At 32.3% G+C, this 20,112-nt stretch overlaps 3 protein-coding genes across 3 annotated transcripts; all 3 read left to right on the top strand.

Annotated features, from left to right (window-relative positions):
* Positions 1-441: 441 nt before the first annotated feature.
* LOC107625749 (alpha/beta-Hydrolases superfamily protein) lies at positions 442-5,818 on the top strand. The gene is made up of 7 exons (XM_016328457.3): positions 442-794; positions 894-1,001; positions 1,441-1,579; positions 3,127-3,297; positions 3,724-3,964; positions 4,193-4,284; positions 5,184-5,818. Exons 1-7 carry the CDS (start codon positions 707-709, stop codon positions 5,458-5,460), a joined length of 1,116 nt encoding a protein of 371 aa, XP_016183943.1. The 5' UTR covers positions 442-706; the 3' UTR covers positions 5,461-5,818.
* A 1,509-nt stretch (positions 5,819-7,327) lies between these two features.
* Positions 7,328-8,779, top strand: LOC107646870 (uncharacterized). The gene is made up of 3 exons (XM_016351016.3): positions 7,328-7,574; positions 8,086-8,252; positions 8,378-8,779. The coding sequence occupies exons 1-3, from the start codon at positions 7,372-7,374 to the stop codon at positions 8,677-8,679; spliced, it is 672 nt and encodes a 223-aa protein (XP_016206502.1). The 5' UTR covers positions 7,328-7,371; the 3' UTR covers positions 8,680-8,779.
* A 3,191-nt stretch (positions 8,780-11,970) lies between these two features.
* On the top strand, positions 11,971-17,990 carry LOC107625760 (sugar transporter ERD6-like 6). Its single transcript, XM_016328468.3, has 18 exons — positions 11,971-12,657; positions 12,760-12,822; positions 12,912-13,001; positions 13,468-13,527; positions 13,651-13,716; positions 13,798-13,863; positions 14,086-14,161; positions 14,676-14,740; positions 14,909-15,001; positions 15,138-15,218; positions 15,333-15,417; positions 16,510-16,556; positions 16,645-16,707; positions 16,804-16,863; positions 16,944-17,009; positions 17,112-17,171; positions 17,531-17,645; positions 17,731-17,990. Exons 1-18 carry the CDS (start codon positions 12,463-12,465, stop codon positions 17,841-17,843), a joined length of 1,464 nt encoding a protein of 487 aa, XP_016183954.1. The 5' UTR covers positions 11,971-12,462; the 3' UTR covers positions 17,844-17,990.
* The last annotated feature ends 2,122 nt before the right edge of the window (positions 17,991-20,112 follow it).

Genomic DNA, 20,112 nt, shown 5'->3' on the forward strand with positions numbered 1-20,112 from the left:
TCTTTCTCTAGCTAGATGTAGAATATTTGTTTGTTTTTAAAATATAGTATTTGTATTTTAAGTGAAAATATCTAGTAGAATAAAAAATGTGACTATAAAAAAGTATTGAATAAATTTTTGAAATAAATTACGAGATGTTAGGGGAATAGATTCTTTAATTGTTTTTCTTTCAATTATGTTGTCAAATTTTTATCATATATTTTTTTAAATAAACTAAAAATAAATATATAAAAATATTAAATGACAAAAATAAATAAAATAATTAAAAAATTTTTGAAAAATTTTAAAAATTCAAATGCAATCAATTTCATATAAAATTGATAATTAAAAATTATTAATTAAAAATTTAGTCAAATTATTTAAATTATTTAACTACTTTTAACTATCAACTATCATCTATCAAATGCATGTAAAGTTGATTGTAGTTGAGTTTTCACCCTAATTTTGACTAGCTTGAGGCTTCTTGTAATTTATGATTTGTCTTTATTCTTTTTTCTTCTCCGTCGAAACAGTACCTTAAACACACAAAATGAGAAGGGGAAATGATGCTAGTCTTTGGAGTCTCTGGCTCGGAGTCCGCCACAACACTCAAACAGATACCCACCACAAACATGCAAACGTCGTCGTTCATTTTATTCTATCTATTTTCTTCAAACTCCTTAAAGCTCTCGATTTTTCTCGAACCTCTGTGTACTGCTCCGTTTAAATGGCTTCTTCTATATCCCTTCTTTCCCCTTCTCTCCGATTACACCTCACTAACACTACTCTCCTTGCTCCGTTCCCTTACTATCACCGTGAGTCTCAATCTCTTTAATGCCTGCGTTCTTATTATTTTGTAGCAAAATTAGTTGCTGATTTTGTGGGATGCATGTTTTCTTTTTTTATATTTGAAGGAAGCAAATGTGAAATGAGCAGGAGGAGTTTTGCGCTGAAAGGGATTGTGGCTTCCGGTGTTTCATCCATGGCTTCCACTTTGACTGCAGAAGCACAGCCATCTCAAGGTTAGTACTTAGTAGCCAGTACTTCCAGAAAACAATTTGAGGATTAGGGATAGAAAAGAGAAAATCAAAGAGAAATAAATGTCTTAAGACATTTCACAATTTTCATATTCACTCTCCTATTACAATTTCTGATACACTTGTTTATATTACTTCTAGTTGTATTTAATATTCAAACCTATTTCTATTGGCCCAATTGTACTCAACATAGCCTGATTGTATTCATTACATAATTCAGCAAAGAAAGGGCAAGTAGTTCCTTGACCATTCGCAAAGAGAGACATGTTTTCAATTGTGAAAGAGCTATATGCAATTTTGGGTCCTTGCCAGAAAAATGATCGGTGGCCTATTTGTCCTTTATTTGTACTTGGGCTAAGATAGTTAATTCTTGGTTGTGCTAGTTTCTCTTGAATGTATTTTTGAGACACGAATTTTGAGTCAGGTGTTGGAAGATTGCCGTACAAACCTGAAGGCTACAATTATTGGACTTGGAGGGGTCATAAGATACACTACGTAGTGCAAGGGGAAGGCTCTCCTATTGTCCTAATCCATGGTTTTGGGGCTTCTGCATTTCATTGGAGGTTTTTATTTTATTTATATCCCTTTATTTACAGGGTTTTCTTAAAATAATAATAATAAAAGCTAATCAAGTAGGCCCTTGCAAATGGCTTAATGCATTGTGTGAGAGCTGTTATCTAGTGAAGATAAGAAGTCCTTAAAACCATAGCAGAAATTGAGGCGGGAGTAGTCTATGAAGCATGTATACATTAGCTAAGTGAGGTGTTTGTGTATCTAAAAAGACACTCGTACAACACAAGCTAAATGCAAACGTCTTGTTAATATTGATAGTAGTAAATACTGATAGTTTGATAATGATCTTCTATGGTATGGAAATTGAAAGTACACACAAGTATATTCTGTCATGTCTTGTCATTTTAAAAATTTGATGTGTCCATGTCGTATCAAGTGACACGTTGGTATCATGTTTTCCCTTCCCTCGGGTGTTTGGTATTTTTTCTGAAATAAAAAACAAAACAGTGATAGTACCAAGCTTTTCGAGAGGGTTGATTCTCTCCCAAGTCCCAAGTCTAATTCCCAACAAGTCTGAAGTAGTCCCCTCGCAGCGTCTCCCACCTCCCTAAATACCCTTTCTCCTCTCCATGTAACACATTCCTCTTCATTCCAGTACTCTGCTTTGTCGGCAGAGTTAGTTACAAACCTCCTAACCTAGTGGTGCAGTAACTTTCATTTCAGTCCCTAGTTTCTAATTGGTTGGGATGTTTCTTTCTTTGGTGGTTCACCCATCAATTTTACTACTTTCTTGCTTCCTTGTTCTTTGCTTAAATTGTACTTGCCAAAAGTCAGTCTCCTTGTGTTGGTAAAGTATTCACATATATGATTTCTGATACTGCCAACTTATTGATGCTGTCACTTCAATGCTTTGTTTTTAGGTTTAATTACTTTGTTAGTCTCTATAGTTTTACCAAATTTTTAATTAGGTCCTTATACTTTTTTTATTCTCAATTGGATCCCTACAATACTTTTAATTTTATAAGTAAGTTCTTTTCATATAAAAAACATTAAAATTACTAGAATATTTTTCCCAAAATACATGCAGTCAAAGATCTAGTTAGGTTTTTAATTATAAATACCTTCAATTTGCAAAGAAATATTTAGTTAATTCTAACATTTTTTACACTAAGAAGGACCTAATTATAAAAATTAAAAACAGTGTAGGGATCCAATTGAAAGGAAAAAAAAGTATAGGGATCTAATTGAAAATTTGGTAAAATTATAGGGACTAACAGAATAATTAAACCTTATTTTTATATAGAAGCCTCAGTGATCTTTTTTGTCCTTGTGAGTATGCATTGTAGGTTAGGTTACAGTTTTTGTTGCAATGGCTCCAAGTCAAATGAAAACAAAATTCTCCTTATTTGCACATCGGTTATTTAGGCACCAACTTTTTCATCGATAGATTAAATTGTGAACTTTACTCATATTATTTGTGCACTTTCTCAACCATTGGATTTAAGAAGTGTCTAAAATATACATTTGATTGCGTGTGTAAATAATAATTTTGTTTCTTATGTAGATAATCATATATTTGCTTTCAACATTTCTTTAGGTACAACATACCAGAATTGGCGAAAAGACACAAGGTTTATGCCTTAGACTTGCTTGGATTTGGCTGGAGTGACAAAGCACTTATCGAGTATGATGCTATGGTATGGAGGGATCAAGTGGTAGACTTCGTGAAGGAAATAGTTAAAGAACCATCCGTTTTAGTTGGAAATAGGTAAATGACTATAATACCTATATCTATTTTCTTTTGGTGGATTACGTCTAAATTTTAAGAAGACATTTTGTTAATCATGTACTAGGTACCTCACTTTCGAGAGATGCCCTCGAAAATTGAGTTTTTTCCCCCTCTTCAACACGGATAGTGCATGTCATTAATGAAAAACAAATTTGCATGATTATCATTAAAAACTTAGTTGTCAAGTACTATGTTATCAAATTAAGCTGCTCCTACATTTAACATTCTTTTCCTTCTGAATTGTCAAATTATTTGATGAGCTGTCCAGCATCTTAATTTACATGTTAATATGTTATGTTGTAGCTCATTATAAATTTTGTTTTTCGAGGCAATGTAATTTTTCTTCGTACTTACTAAAAATAGAATGTACTGTAATTCTTATTTCAACTTTGATAAAATTTTCAGCCTTGGAGGATTCACTGCTTTGGTTTCAGCAGCTGCGTTACAGGAGCTTGTCAGTGGAGTTGTTCTACTAAACTCTGCCGGACAATTCGGGGACGGAAATAAGCAAAGTGAAAGTTCTAAAGAAACACCTCTAGCAAAGTTCGTCTTAAAACCCTTGAAGGAGGCTTTCCAGCGAGTAGTTCTTGGATTTCTTTTCTGGCAGGCAAAGCAACCTGCTCGAATTGTGTCAGTCTTGAAAAGTGTACGTTTATGAACTGGAGTTCTCTAACCCAATAAATAACCACTAACTGAAAACATTGAAACAATTGATGAAACTATTAAAAGAGATTAAGATTTTAATAGTCTGAATGCAGACATAATTCATATTAGGAGGTTACTATGTCGATTGATCCATGCAAATGACATCATCTAGTCTGAACGGCTTAGGTGTTGTAAATATTGTTTTTGAGAGAATGGTTTGTCAATGCAGGTTTATGTAAATTCTTCGAATGTTGACGACTATCTAGTGGAATCTATTACAAGACCAGCTGCAGATCCCAATGCAGGAGAAGTTTATTATAGGTACATGATATTTGCAATTTATTCAAGCTTTCTTTGTTATGAAATTTTAAATTTAATTTACATCTTGGTATATATGGTAACTAACAAGCTCTCTCTGAGGTGTAACATGTATATTAGTATTGGTTTAACATCTTAATAGTGCTTATTAAGTAGTTATTTATATCTTAATTATTAATATATAAAATAAATATACTTTTGTAATGTTTTTCTTATTGGTGAATGCTGTCGTACTTAAAGTTATAGTGGCTATGGTAGCTATACAACTTTAGCAACGCTTAAAAAATGTTATTAAAATTAAAACAACACTTCTAAGCAATGCTAAAGTTGTATAGCCATGATAGCCACTATAACCATAGACACCAGGCTCTACCTTTTTGGTTTGCATAATGGTTATAGAATAGAAAAATACTGAGATAACTGAAAACAGTTTTTTTTTTAAGGGTAAAGCTGAAGAGAAAAAAAAGTCCGCATAGATAGTTTGTTAGTGGGAAAGTTAAGAGGGTAAAATTGAAGAGAAAAAAAAAATTAGACATCAAGTACCTTCAATGTAGATTTTGTACAAAAGCTATACAACATTGCAGAAGAAAGGAATTTTTGGTGACTAAACCAAATAAATCAGCCTCTATAAACCAAATAAATCAGTCTCTAGATGGAGTTATGATAGTTTATTTTCCTAGTTATTCCTCTTTATTTGTCTCTTCCCATAATGTGTTGATCAAAAGAGATCTAAGCATGAATGTGCCAAGGTAAAGCATGATTAACAACAAGGCGCAATGGTGTTGTTTAATCCATTTAGCTGATCTCACTTAGTGGGACGATACTTTGTTATTGTATTCGTATTTACTGCACCATCCGATTCGGTCATCCACGTACTAATTCAAATCAATTGTTATCTACAGGTTAATGACACGCTTCATGACGAATCAGAGCAAGTATACGCTAGATGCTGTCTTGAGCGAACTCTCTTGCCCCTTACTTCTGATCTGGGGTGACCTTGATCCATGGGTTGGTCCTGCCAAAGCTAACCGAATCAAAGAGTTCTATCCAAAAACAACTCTCGTAAACTTGCAGGCTGGGCACTGCCCACATGACGAGATTCCGGAGCTCGTGAACAAGGCCTTACTAGATTGGTTGTCGACTCTCTATCCTGAAGAAGCATCCCTCCAAACAGTTTGAACATGTGAAAAGAAATTCACGAAGTTAATCAATCTTGACCAAGCTGAGGTTCAAGGTTCTCAGTTTCATTACATTTGTTGTATATAGTAAAAGCTGGTCAGGGGATAGGAGGGATAAAAATGAGAGAAAGAATTGAAATTTTTATCACCGGTTTTGCATATAGTTAGTAATAGTCACACATTTTTAAACATGTATGCAGTCATTTCTCTCAACTGCATTTTTCATTTCTTAATCAATATTGTTATACGTTTGTATTATGTTGCCCCCTTCAATCACTAGCCAACAGATTTTTATGCTGGTTATTATTTCCTTCAATCCCCTTCTCATTGGATAATACAACTCATTTCTCCTTCAATTAGTTTGTTTTGTTTTGTATTTTGTTTTTTTGAAAGTAATTTTAAATCACTTATTTTGTTGAATGTCTTAGAAATATAGGAGCATTTGAGAGGATGAGTAGAACACTCTTAAAATTGGCATATTACACAAAATTAAAAAATAAAAATATAATTGGCATATACTTAAAGTTGATATATTTTAAAGAATAAAAATCAAAATTGGTCTCCACTAAATTATATATCAAACGTTTGATCTCTAATAAATTTTTACCGTTTTATAAGTCTTTAAACAATACTCACATTGAACACATTAGTTTTTACGTCATTTTAAAAAGGGGTTAATTTGTCTTAAATTATTATTTTTTAGAATTTAATTGTCTTATAATAAACTTGTTAGGAATTTGTTTTTCCAACATGCATGTTAAAAACTTGTTTGAAAGCTACAAAGGATTCAAGGTGTCTAACCAAAATAATTCTCAAAAATTTTTAGTGAATAAAATTTTGTTTGAAACTAAAGTATCTTGTATGAAATTTTTTGAGACCTCTTTAAGGTTTATTGTATTTTAAGAAAAAGGATACAGTAAAAGAAATTAAGAATTTATCTTGAATATTTCTAGTATCTTTACCTAAAATAAGAATGTAATTTTTTTGATAAATTATAATCTGGCTCCTTAGTTTGTAAAAACTAATTTTGATATTCACATATGTTTATTTTTACGGTACTTAAGATTAATTATAATTAATTACTTATTACTTGTGTGTTTATTATAAGAAATTTTTAAGTTATTCCCATGAAGAATTTATTCCTACAAATTAAATATGAAATTTATATTCCCGCCATCTCAAAGAATGGATATTTAATGTTCCTATGTCAAGGAAATAAAAATTAAAATATAAAACTATTACATATAATATATCTCTCAATCATTATATTTCTGAACTTAAAGCTTTTTCTTTTATTGATATTGGAAATATTTTTAAAATTGAGAATTCCCACAAATATGAATACAAACTACATAATTCAAAATAGTAAATAAACAAATTTTTTTACTTGAGAATTTACCTTTTATCTTTGAAATAAATGCTCCTTTGTTCTATCATATTACTTTCCTTTTTTATTCGAAAAGATCACTAATATGGCAGATAATTTTGAGCAAAAACAAAAAAAGAATTTCAAATACATACATGTCATCATTCTCTAGCTAGCTCTAAATTTCACTGTAACTTTGCAAAAGCGTGAGAATTTCTCTCCACAAATACTAAAGGGTCTTGCATGCATCACCATATTTGCGTAGGATGGCTAGCTATCCCATACATGAATCAACATTGGTCTTCAACTCTTCATGCACGTGATTCGCTATATTTCATGTCTATCCAAACACATGGCCAAACCTTGAAGCCTTATCTTCCTTAAAACACTCTATATTCACAAAACACCATCCATTTATAGTCACCATGTTTTCTCCCGGAACTAATTAATGTGTGCATATATATATATATATACCTCTAAGACGAATTATTTTCATTTCAAACAAAACAGCAAGGAATATATATAAATAGTAAAGAGAAGTTAAAGATGGCGGCCGCAACCACAAAGCTTTTCGTGTTGGTGTTGTTCCTAGCAATGTGTGTGGGCATGTGTAGACCATGGGGTGAGAAAGTGGCTGAAGGTACCAAAGAAACGGCCGTGGAAGCCAAGGATAGTGCTGCCGCCGCCGCCGAAAAGGCCAAGGAAAAGACTGAATCGGCTGCTACTTGGGCTTATGACAAAATCAAAAGGTACAACTACATTTGTTTCAAGAGCACTTCCAAGCATACATTTTTATTTATAAGAGTTAAAAACTATATTGAAAAATAAGATTTAGTGGATATTATTTTTCTAAAAACATGCATACAAGTCTTTCTATTAGATTTTTTTCATTGAAAACGTTATAAGCTAGCACATGCCAAAGAAATAATCTCAGTTCACAATGCCAATGGATGATTTTAATTTTGATGTACTGGTAGTAGTGTAAAACTTTTGTTTTGTTCTTTTAAATGACTATTAGCACCATTAATATAAAAGTTAATTATTTTTACTAATAGATTTTACGTAATTAAATAATATACGTGTAAAATTATTATTATATTAAAATTAAATTCTTTTAAAAATATTAATATTCTAATGATTTTAGTCATTGATCTCAATTATAATCAACTACTAAAATCACTATTTCTGGAATACCTGGAAATTTTCTAATGTTTTATACGTTGTATCATATTGTTCAATTATTTAAAACTTTTGGGGCAGTGGTTTGAGAATGAACAGTAATGAGGCGCAAAAACAGCAGAACATACATGATGACCAAGTGCAGAAAAGGTTAAGCAGTGAAAAAGCCAAAATAGCACAGAACGTAAAGATTGAAGCTAAAGAAGCAGCCTCCAATGCCACGGAAAAAGTTAAATCTGCAGCATCGGGTGAGTGTCTTTAAGATCAAACAAGAAATTATGCCAAGAATTGATTATTATATATAAAACATTAAAGCCCTAATTAGAAGTTTGAGTATTATTTTTCGAAAAATTGATGATTGTGTGTTGTGTAGATGCATCCCAGTACGCTTCAGAAACGGCTTCAAGTGCGTCAAAGAAAGTAAAAGGCGCAGCGGCATATGGAAAAGATAAAGCCGCAGGCGCAGTGGCATATGGAAAAGACAAAACCGCAGGCGCAGTGGAATACGGAAAAGATAAAGCCTCTGGTGCGTACGAAGGAACTAAGAAGCAAGCAAACAAAGCCTCCAATGCTATCGGAGAAACCGTTATGACCGCTAAAGATAAAACATCAGCCACTTATGACCAAGCTAAACACAAAGTCGCTGAAGCATATGCTTCTGCTAAGAAACCATGACTTCATACCTAAGCTTTGCAATGCATAACAAATTTTGGAACTAAAATTAGGGAAACAAACAAAATAAAGATAGCCTTAGTAATTAGGGCATCGCTGTAGTGTTGGATATTTTAGGACCCTATTATGTATTAAGTGTACCGTGAAAATTCATGTACAATTAATTTAAATAATTTGAATAATTTAATTAACTTTTATTTAATGGCTCTCAACTATTAATTTTACATTAAGTTGGCTGCACCTGAATTTTTACCAAAATTATATGCGAAAAAATAAAAATCAATAACATTAAAAAAATTATGGCAATTAGCACTGGTTGTAGTTTCAAAACAAGTACTTTAAATTTATAAATTTTTTACATAATTGACTGGTATGGTCAATATTATTTGTACTTTTTTTTGTAAGAGTAATGATGAATTATAAAATACTCAACCAATTGAAATTATAAATATGATTGTTTTTTATGAACTTGAGACAAGTAAAAGAGCAAATTAAATGGACATTTTGTAAAGAGTTGCATATATTAGATGGAGCTATTATTTTAATAACTCTAATTGCAGCTTGATAAAAATGTTTTTTTGTTGTAAGTACTATTCTTAAAATATTATTGAAGATGGAGAAACTTATTTCTAAAAAAGACAATGTTTATGGTGTTAGTAAGGTATTATTCTGATTTGAATATGTTTTGATGTTACACCTGAACAAAATTAATTTGTTAATGTTGTAAGTGTGAGGAGTATATGAAGTTAGTCCTATATCAAAAAAAGTAAAAAAGAGTGAGGAGTTTATAAAATGAGAGACCCAATAACTTACTATCTTAATATTTTGAGTTGAATGTGGTGTCTTCTCATCTTATATTATCTTGTTTGATTTTTTCTTAAAGACTCTCCGATAGTTGAGAGCTTTCTACGATTGGCCTAACATGCTAATATTCTTTCTTAAGCATCACATACAACCATTTTAAGATGTTTACCTTTTTGGCAGTTAAAAGATAATTGATGGTATAATTTGATTTGTTATGTTAAACAATTTCAATAAAATGTTATCACTTTTAGCCTCTTAATTATGCGCTTAAAGACACTAACGCACGTCCACATGTTACCTTTTCATTCGTTGGTCAACGTAACAATAGTTACAGCTAGCCATTAAAATTGTAGCCACCAAAGATACAACCAACTTAGTTATTAATATTAAGAAGAAAAACAATTGCTGCTATTTTTAGTAAGATTTTATAATAAATTATCTTAAATCATCAAAGAAGTGCCGATCACAATTTTAGGATCTTGAATCATTAAAGAAGTGCCGATCACAATTTCAGCAAAATTAATTGTAAGTTATAATTTTTAAAAATCATTTAAATTTTGTCTTGAATCCTTATAATTTTTTCTTTTCTTGAACATGAATTACTTCTTTTGAAGTTCTAACTACAAGATTATGAGATTGATGTGCCAAATTTTGTCAAAGATGTTGTAACATTTTTGAGTTATAGATGATATTAAAAGAAACATGAAAATAAAAATCTTATCACTTAGTTGACCGATAGATATACATTATTTTGATAATAAATTTTATGGTGTTTATAATTTGATGTCTAATTTTTATTTAACTTATTTTTTATGATAAATTTTGAATATTTAATAATTATTTATTTTTATACTTTAAAAATTAAATATTAATTTTTAATTTTTTTTATAAATTAGACAAACACTTTTAACCATCGTAACAATTACCTATTTTAATTCTTTTAGTATCAACATCAACAAAAACAAGAAGAGCTTTCTCATAATAAAAATGATCAAAACAAAACAATAAAATAAAGTGAGTTCCTTGCAGATAACTTAGTTATTTATACTGAGAAAGAGTTTGCTGCTATTTTTAGTCAGATTCTATAATTAATGACCTTGAGTTACTAAAAACGTGTGGATCACATTTTCGACAAAACCAATTGTAAGTTATAGTCTTTAAAAATCATTCAAGTTTTGCCATGAGTCCTTATAATTTTTTCTCTTTTACTTTCATAGGTTATGATATGTCTTAATGCAAATTATTTATTTTGCCAAAAAAAAAAAATTTAATGCTATATTACAAACTACAATGTTAATATTTGAAGCTAGTTGTCATAAAATTTTTACAAAATTAAATACATTTATTGCTTAGTTAGATGTTTTGATAGGGAATAAAGACGTTTAAAACGTCTTTTTATAAAGATGTTTTTAAATAATTAAAATTCAATACATATAATTAATTAAACTATGTTATTTTTATTAAAATTAGATCAGATAAATTGATTTAGCCAAAAAATCGATAAACTATACCTTGATCCGGTCTAAATTAATATTTTTTTATAAAAAATAATTACAATATTTTTATTATAAAAAATGATTAAAATATTCTTTTATATATATTTTAAAAATCCTAAATTCTAACACTTTTTTTTCTTTGTGTGGTTATAGAGTTAGAATTTAAGATTTTTAAAATTAAAAAAAATATAATAAAAATATTTTACTCATTTTTTATAATAAGGTTATTATAGTTATTTTCTATAAAAAAAATAATATTAATTTAAATAGGTTCAAGGTTTGGTTTACCGATTTTTTGACTAAATTAATTTGTCTTATTTAATTTTAACAAAAATAATATAATCTAATTAATTATATGTATTAAATTTTAGTTAATAACAAACATCTTTAAAAAAAGACGTTTTAAGCATCTTTATCGGAGTGTCTCTCATTTTGATAACTAAATATTTATTTTATTTTTATGAACTTAATTTTAATATATTTACAGCATAAAATATTTTATACCGTCATTCACTTATATTCGTTTTTTTAGATGATTATATAAATAATAAATATAAAAAATAACTATTTTATTGATATAATACCATTTAATTGAATATATGTGTAAAATTATTTTATACTGATATTATATTAAAATTAAATCTATTTTTATATATTGTTAATTTTGTTTTAGTAACCGTACATTATTGTTTATATTATATTAATAGTAATTATTATCCCTACGGAGTCTAGCTCCGCCCCCTGATTACTAGTTCTTAATACCGAAATATGTTAATCCTATATTTACGTGTGAGAATATAAAATTCATGACCGAAACTCAAGAGTGTTATAATAATTAAAAATAATTGAGAAATAAGTGAAAATAATGGAAATGTAAGTTGGAAGGAATATAACTGGCGGACAATGGTCCATAATTGGACATGACATCCACCAGTTAATTAATCACGTAACCTAATCTATTAATGCATTATTATTACATTATTTCCCTTGATGCGTGCGAATAGCAGAACAGGTGCCATATCCCTCGTGAGGCTTTCAGGTTTGATTACCAAATGTAGCATCAAACACGCGACAATTATTGAAGCTTCAGAATTGAGATTCAGACCCCCACACATAATAACTAACAACAATAATAATAATCCACCACTTGAGAGTGAGATAAGCATGATTGAATGAGTAGTGCACGCACTTCACTCCCTCACCACACCAACAACGCAAAATCTAAACCAATCCGAATATTTTATATTTTCCCAACAAATTCCTAGCTTCGATTCCCAAAGCAGACAAAATTCACTTGAAACATCTTGTCCTCTTGTTCAAATCTGACGAACAACAACAACAATTTCTAACGTGTCAATTAATCACAGCTCAGCAGTGAGCTGCTACCAGTCAAGACTGAAATCTCTTTTTCTGTGTGACATTTTCACGAACACGTAGAACGCAAGAGGGAGGGGAGGGGGTTCTGTTCTGAATCATCAGCGAAAAGATGAGTTTCAGGGACGAGGAAGCGGTAGGGAGGGACCTTCAGAAACCGTTCCTCCACACAGGGAGCTGGTACAAGATGGGTTCAAGGACGTCCAGCACCATGGGCTCATCTGCACAGGTCATGCGCGACGGTGCCGTTTCGGTCCTTTTCTGCGTTCTCGTCGCCGCCTTGGGTCCCATCCAATTCGGTTTCACGGTTTGCCTCCGTTCTCCTTGTTTCGATCTTTACCCAACGCTCGTTTATTATCTTGATTATCGTTATTTTGATGAATTGGGTCTGTTTCTTTATTGGGCATAGTGTGGGTATTCTTCGCCAACGCAGGAAGCCATAATCAAAGATCTAAAGCTCTCACTTTCCGAGGTTTAGTTTTTTATTTTTTATTTATTTATGGTTGGATTTGGTTGAGTTACTCTTTTTCTTGGAGTTTACGTTGAATCTTTTGGGTGCAGTTCTCAGTGTTTGGATCTCTGTCCAACGTGGGTGCCATGGTTGGAGCTATTGCAAGTGGTCAGATAGCAGAGTATATTGGTCGCAAAGGGGTAATTACTTTTAGAATTAAATTTTGATTCTCTCTCAATTTAAAAATAATTTTATACATGCATACGTAACGCCACTTGAACAAAAATCACTATTTTTTACATAGATTCTGAAAATGATCATTCAAAAAAACAAATGTGGCTATACGATTGGGTAAAATTTAAACCACCATTTTGATGCCCACAAGATTTTAGTTTCAACAAAATATCCTCAGAATGAAATGAAGGTACCCATGACCCCTTAAAAGTCATAAAACTTTGATAAGCTTTACCAATGGGGCCACAGGCAGGATTACCTTTGCCTCATTTATCTAGCTATTTTGTGGGAATTAGAATCTTTTGGATGCCAAATATTAGTTTGCCCTTTTTTGCCCTTTCCTTGTCGGTCTAATCTGAGCTGCTTTGAAGGAATAACTATGAATGTGATCGGAGTGGTGATGGTTTTTGCATGTTTTGAATGATGTTTCAGTCATTGATGATTGCTGCAATACCGAATATAATAGGGTGGCTCGCCATATCTTTTGCCAAAGTAGGTGCTATCAAGTACTAGTATGTTGCCTTTTGAGTACTAATATTCACACTATCCTCATCTGTTATTTGTAACCCTTTTGTCGCCTGACGCATTGTATTTCTATTTTGTTGCTTCCAATAGGATTCCTCGTTTTTATTTATGGGGAGATTATTGGAAGGTTTTGGCGTTGGGATTATATCTTATGTGGTAAAATTAGTTTCTCCCTTATGTCTCTCATTTGTTGGGTTGGACTTACAGAGTTAACCTAGTCTATCTGATACTATTTAGGTGCCTGTTTATATAGCTGAGATAGCACCTCAAAACATGCGAGGCAGCCTTGGATCAGTTAACCAGGTAGTAAGCCTACACTCACTTTTGGTTTCTGCTTTAATTTCCTAATTTTAGTTTTAATTATAATAGTGCCACAATTTTTTCTAATCTCCAATTTCTTCTCAAGAATTGGTAAAAAGTAGTAGTGATTAGGAAATCAAAACAAAGCTACATACATACTTTGTTTCCTTTTCATTGTATTTGAAATTAAGATTTGTCATTCATGTAATATATTTTTTGGCTTAGCTATCTGTTACGATTGGAATAATGCTGGCATATCTGCTTGGCCTTTTTGTCAACTGGAGAGTGCTTGCAATTTTAGGTAAAATCCTAATTATTTATTGATTCAATGTTTGTCAATGGACATATCACATATGGAACTCTTAATATCCTTAGTTAACTACGTATTACATTTAAGTTTTACTGAAAGGAACACAAGGAACATGTTTGGTGTTTGTGCGTACATAGGTCAAATTTGTATGACAATAGAATATTATGTCTATCTGTACACAAAAAATGTGTGTATTTTACCTATAGCTGCTCTTAAAAAGTGGAAAGTTATTTCATATTAAAGTTAAGCAAGAGGTTCTGAACATTTGAAAGAGCATCCATGCGATGGCCTAATCATACACATCAAACTTAAGGCTCATAAAACAGAATGCTCTAATGACAATATTATAATCATGATTTTGAGTAACTTTCCTGCTTAACATCAAACAATTGACAGAACAATACATACTTAGGACTTGGTTTGAAATATTAGTCTGCAGATCAAACCATTACAGAATTTCTGCAACTGATATAATAACAATATACCTTGTTCTATCCTATTTCAGGAATTTTGCCTTGTACAGTACTAATTCCCGGATTATTTTTCATACCAGAATCTCCCCGATGGTTGGTATGATCATATGTTTACAAGATATCTTGAACCTTCAACTTTGTTAATATGCTCATATCTTAAGTAAAATGTTTGTAAGACATTCTGCTATTTGCTGATTTTCTCTCTTCGTTTTCTCCCTTTCTTTCAATTTTCCTTCCTTTGTTGGTTGGACTTGGGGAAGTATAGGCCAAGATGGGGATGACAGATGAGTTTGAAACTTCTTTGCAAGTACTTCGAGGATTTGATACTGATATATCTCTTGAAGTACAAGAAATTAAGGTATTTCACTCATGTTGTTTTGTGACTTTTGCTAACCAAGTCACTTGCATGAGAATAAGCATCAAAGTTCTGTTACAGAATAGTTTAATAACATGTGTTAACAACCATAAACTGATTATCAATCTGCTTTCTATAGAGATCTGTGGCATCATCAGGAAAAAGAGTAACAATACGGTTTGCAGATCTCAAGAGGAAAAGATATTGGTTCCCTTTAACGGTACACTGTTATCTTTTTCTAGTTTCAAGCTTATACACTGTAACATAACTAGCATTTCCTTTGTTATTTATATGAAAACTCACCTGCAAACTTTTGCTAATTCGGCAACTCCAGATTGGAATTGGATTACTTGCACTTCAGCAATTGAGCGGTATCAATGGAGTTTTGTTCTATGCAACGATCATCTTTCAGAATGCAGGTAACTTATCAATTGTTAAGTTAAATTTCATCATCATCATTATTATTATTATTTGGGGGCAGGGTGATGCTGGTCGGAGTTTAGGAAAGAGAGAATAACGAAGATTTGAATAAGTTTTATCACGAATATTTCAAATAAGTTTTAATCTTCATCCATGTGGAGATGTTAACGTGACAATACTAGGATCAAAATTGAAATATATTTGAAATGTTATGAATGAAATTGAGACAAATAAAACATAAAAAACATACTTATCACTACAAATTATTTTATTATAAATCAGAGTTTTCCTAAGGATATACTACAAATAAAATTTTTTGATGGAATAAAAATGTAAATTTTTCTCTTTCGTACTCTTGATCAATGTCTTTAGCACACTCTTTAGCTAAATCCTATAAATAGATATTTGTAAAATGATTTTTTAAGAAAGAATATTTAATTATTAATAATTATAGTGTTGCATTTAATTACTAAAGTAGACATTATTGTTAAGTTCAAACACCAAGTACGATAAGGCGAGAGACATAAGTGTTGGAATTGGTAATTCTTATGTTGTCTTTAAGAATTGAGGAAACTCATCGTTTGCATAAAATTGGTATGTGGACTATGGAATCATAATTACAACCCTATACGAAACTGGAAACATGAAAGTTGGAATTGAAGAGCCCAATGCCAATTGTAAACTCTAATCCAATGCTTAATTTGAGATGAAAACAAGAAGTTATTGTGGGGGTCACCAATTGCGATTCCAATTCTAAACTTTAATCCCATTCTAAACTCTGAGCTATGATTTGAATGGATTGAGATTTGAGATAGTAGATATGGGATGGAAATGGCACCCCTACGAGGCAGTAATCTCCAGTTATTTGTATTATATTTCATAATCATGTGAGCTTTTTGATTGTGATAATAGTCATTAAATGAAAAGGAATATGAAGGTAGTTGTGCTGTTCTATAATTTACAGTAATTATATATTTTTCATTAGTTTGCATTTCCGCACATGGTAATAGTAATTATTTTGAGGTCCTAAACAAGCTTTGGATTTATCAAGGTAGCACTTGTGTTGGTATTTGACCTCAGTATTGTAACAGGAATTCAATCCAGCAGTGCTGCTACAGTTGGACTTGGAGCTATTCAGGTTTGGACAATAAAGCATCGAGTACATATCGGATTTCATGCTAATATAATATAGAATTCCGTTCTCATAATCATCCTTTCTTTTCCAGGTCATAGCAACTGGAATCACTACATGGCTGGTGGACAAAAGTGGAAGAAGACTACTTCTAATTGTGAGTATTAAGCAAAATTGATTTTCTGCACGACTTATCTTACTAAATAATGTATATGGAGTTCTATAATATTGAGATTGGTTTTCTCTTCTGCAGATATCGTCATCTCTAATGACAGTTAGTCTTCTCGTTGTTTCTGTAGCGTTCTATCTGGAGGTAGGTAATGGTAATTAACAGCTTGATTCAATTTCCATGCCTTAGCTATGCTTCTAACTGGTATATTTCAATGATACCAGGGAGTTGTATCTGCAGATTCTCATCTGCAAAACATTTTGGCAACTGTTTCTGTTGTTGGACTTGTGGTACGATATTGGATCTAGTTGGCTGAACAAGTTATTTATTTATTTATTTCTGTGATCTATGAATTTTAGCATTCAACACTTTGAGCAACTGCTTCTTTGTAGGTTATGGTAATTGGGTTCTCCCTGGGGCTGGGACCAATCCCATGGCTTATAATGTCAGAGGTATTTACTTTAATTACTCAAAACAAAAAGTACTCTACAAGGTCACGGGTTTGATACCACATAAATCCCTCACACTCTATCCTGGGGTGCATGTGTGTGATATAGACCAAAAAATTAAGGCCAATACATAGGATACTGAGAGTAGGCATATTTGGTGGTGAGACCATACTTTATTTAAACAAAAAGTGGTGGGACTTGCATAACTTGTCATTCATTCTTATCCTCTCTGTATTCTCTACACATTTTTTTTTTCTGGATGAGTAGGCACCAAAAATGAAAAATACTTGAAAGTATTCCTACTTCTTGACATGGAATTAATGATCGCTGACCTGCAGCATAATCTGTTTCTTGTTTTTCAGATACTTCCAGTGAATATAAAGAGCCTTGCTGGTAGTGTAGCCACCATGACAAACTGGTTGACTGCATGGGGGATCACAATGACGGCGAACTTGCTTTTGAGTTGGAGTAGCGGAGGTGTGTTACGCTCACACGTGTTCATGTTTCCATGTTTAATGTCTACTCTCCCATGTCTTGCTTGCTGACTGTTGACTTTTTACAGGGACATTCACAATTTACATGGTGGTAACTGCCTTCACCGTTTTCTTTACGGCATTGTGGGTACCCGAAACCAAGGGAAGAACATTAGAAGAAATTCAGTCTTCCTTTAGATAGATGTGTGCTGTGGAGAGAACATGGGGCGGTAGTGTGTATTCTTTGAAAATTATATTTTGTTGAGCATAATGTATTTCTGTAGCCCTGTGGAATCATCATCATGTATTATGTAAGTTGTTTCAAAGGGAAAGATTTGCTCATCCATTTGTCTCTTTTGTGAAATAAGTGTACTAGCTGCTTTTACACAGATACACTATAACTTGAAGTCCTTCCACATAACGATGGTCGTCAAGGTGCTTGTCCGAAAGCAAACAATCATATCTAATGAAGGTGCCACGAGTGAGTAGGTTCTTATTGGCCTTCCTAAGGGATGTCATGTTTGTAATGAGAGGCCAGTTTGGGTGCCAAGTGTTGGGGACTTAGGGTTATGTAGGGTAGTTAGGTCCACATGATATGTTGTGTTTTTTTTTTTTTTTAGTTCGGATAGATTTGACAGCTCTCAATCCCAGGCATTATATGCTCACTCACACCACACTCACCCATACAATATTAATAATTCTATCCTTTACTTAATATCAGCCAAATTTTGAATTCGGATGCATTCATTGTAATGCACAGAAGATGACTACTAGAATAAGACCTTGCGAGCGATATGTAGTGTTCTTTCTCTTGTGATCCCATTATGTTACTAGTTTTGATGGATTTTAGTATTGGTAGGGGAAAAAAAGTGCTGATGGTACGGATTAGAGAAAAGAAAACGAGCAAAGAGAAAAAAAAAAGTTGAAATGCAATGAAATTTATGAGGTTTTTCCTTTTAGTAAATTTATGAGTTTGTTTGGATGCAAGAGCTAAATAAAATAATAGTAGCAGTATAATTTATCAAATATATTATATATAACTGTTTTACAAATTTGTTATACAATCAGTTTCAACTTGCCATCATAACTGAATGCATTTTCATCTTTATCATTCTCCTTCAAGTTGGAAGCACTTAAAACTTGTCCATATTTTCATCTCCATCATCCTACCTCAAGTTGGAAGCACTTGAAATCTATCCTCTGTTCAGATCTTCCCTCAAGTGGGGTATGCAAATCCAACATGCCTAGCTTAGAAGTGAGTGCTTGAAAAGGTTCGGGTGCCAAAGCTTTGGTGAGAAGATCAACTGTTTGATTAGCTGAGTTAATGGGCAGCAACTTCAATATGCCAACTTGCATCTTTTCTCTTACAAGGTGACAATCCACTTCAATATGTTTGGTGCGCTCATAAAACACTAGATTGGCAACAATGTACATGGTTGATTGATTATCACAATAGAAATTAATAGACTACGGATGAGGAAGTTGGTAATCATGCAGCAAATACAATAACTATTGACCCTCTTTTGTTGCTTGAGTCATGGCTAGATACTTTGCTTCCGAAGAAGAACAAGCCACAGTCGTCTACTTCTTACTCTTCCAAGAAATGAGAAGATTCCAAGAAAAACCAATAATCTGACACTGATTTCCTAGAATCAGCACAAGTTGTCCAATTTGAATCAACAAAACCAAAGAGGCGAATAACATTTTGGCATGAGAAAAACAACCCTTTCGCAAGAGCTTGTTTGATGTAACGAAGGATATGTACAGCAGCCTTGTAGTGTTCATCGGTAGCACAATAAAAAAGTTGACTAAGCTTTCCCACAGCAAATACAATATCTCGTCGTGTATTAGTCAAATATAATAACCTTTCAAGTAACCTTTGAAAACATGTCAGGTCCTCAAGTCTCGTGCCATTATCTTTAGAAATTTTATCATTATAAAGCATAGGAACGCTACACTGGCTGGTTTTGCCTCTAACATCCCACACTCCTCAAGTAAGTCAAGTGTGTACTTACGTTGATATAAGGCAATACCTTGAAAACTACGTGCCACTTCTATACAAAGAAAAAATTTTAGCTTTTCCAAATCTTTGACGCTAAATTCAGCATCCAATGCTTTCTTGATAGTCTCAATTTCAACCAAATTGTCTCCAGATAAGACTAAATCATCCACATATACAAGAATTACAGCTAAGCCATTATTTGTTTGGTGAAGAAAGAATGATCATGGCTTGATTTGATGAAGCCATGCTGCTGAAGAAAACCAGTGAGACGTAAATTCCATTGCCGACTAGCCTGTTTGAGACCATACAAGGACTTATCAAGCCGATAAACTGCACTATTGGGGACAACAAGGCCTTGTGGAGGAAGCATGTATACTTCTTGTAACTTGCAAAAAAACGGTATTCACATCCTGCTGGTATAATTTCCACCCTTTTGCTGCTGCCAAAGTGAGTAAAAGTCTCAATGTAG

The sequence above is a fragment of the Arachis ipaensis genome, chromosome B1 (genome assembly GCF_059453495.1).
Source record: "Arachis ipaensis isolate K30076 ecotype BB chromosome B1, ASM5945349v1, whole genome shotgun sequence".
NCBI lineage: Eukaryota > Viridiplantae > Streptophyta > Magnoliopsida > Fabales > Fabaceae > Arachis > Arachis ipaensis.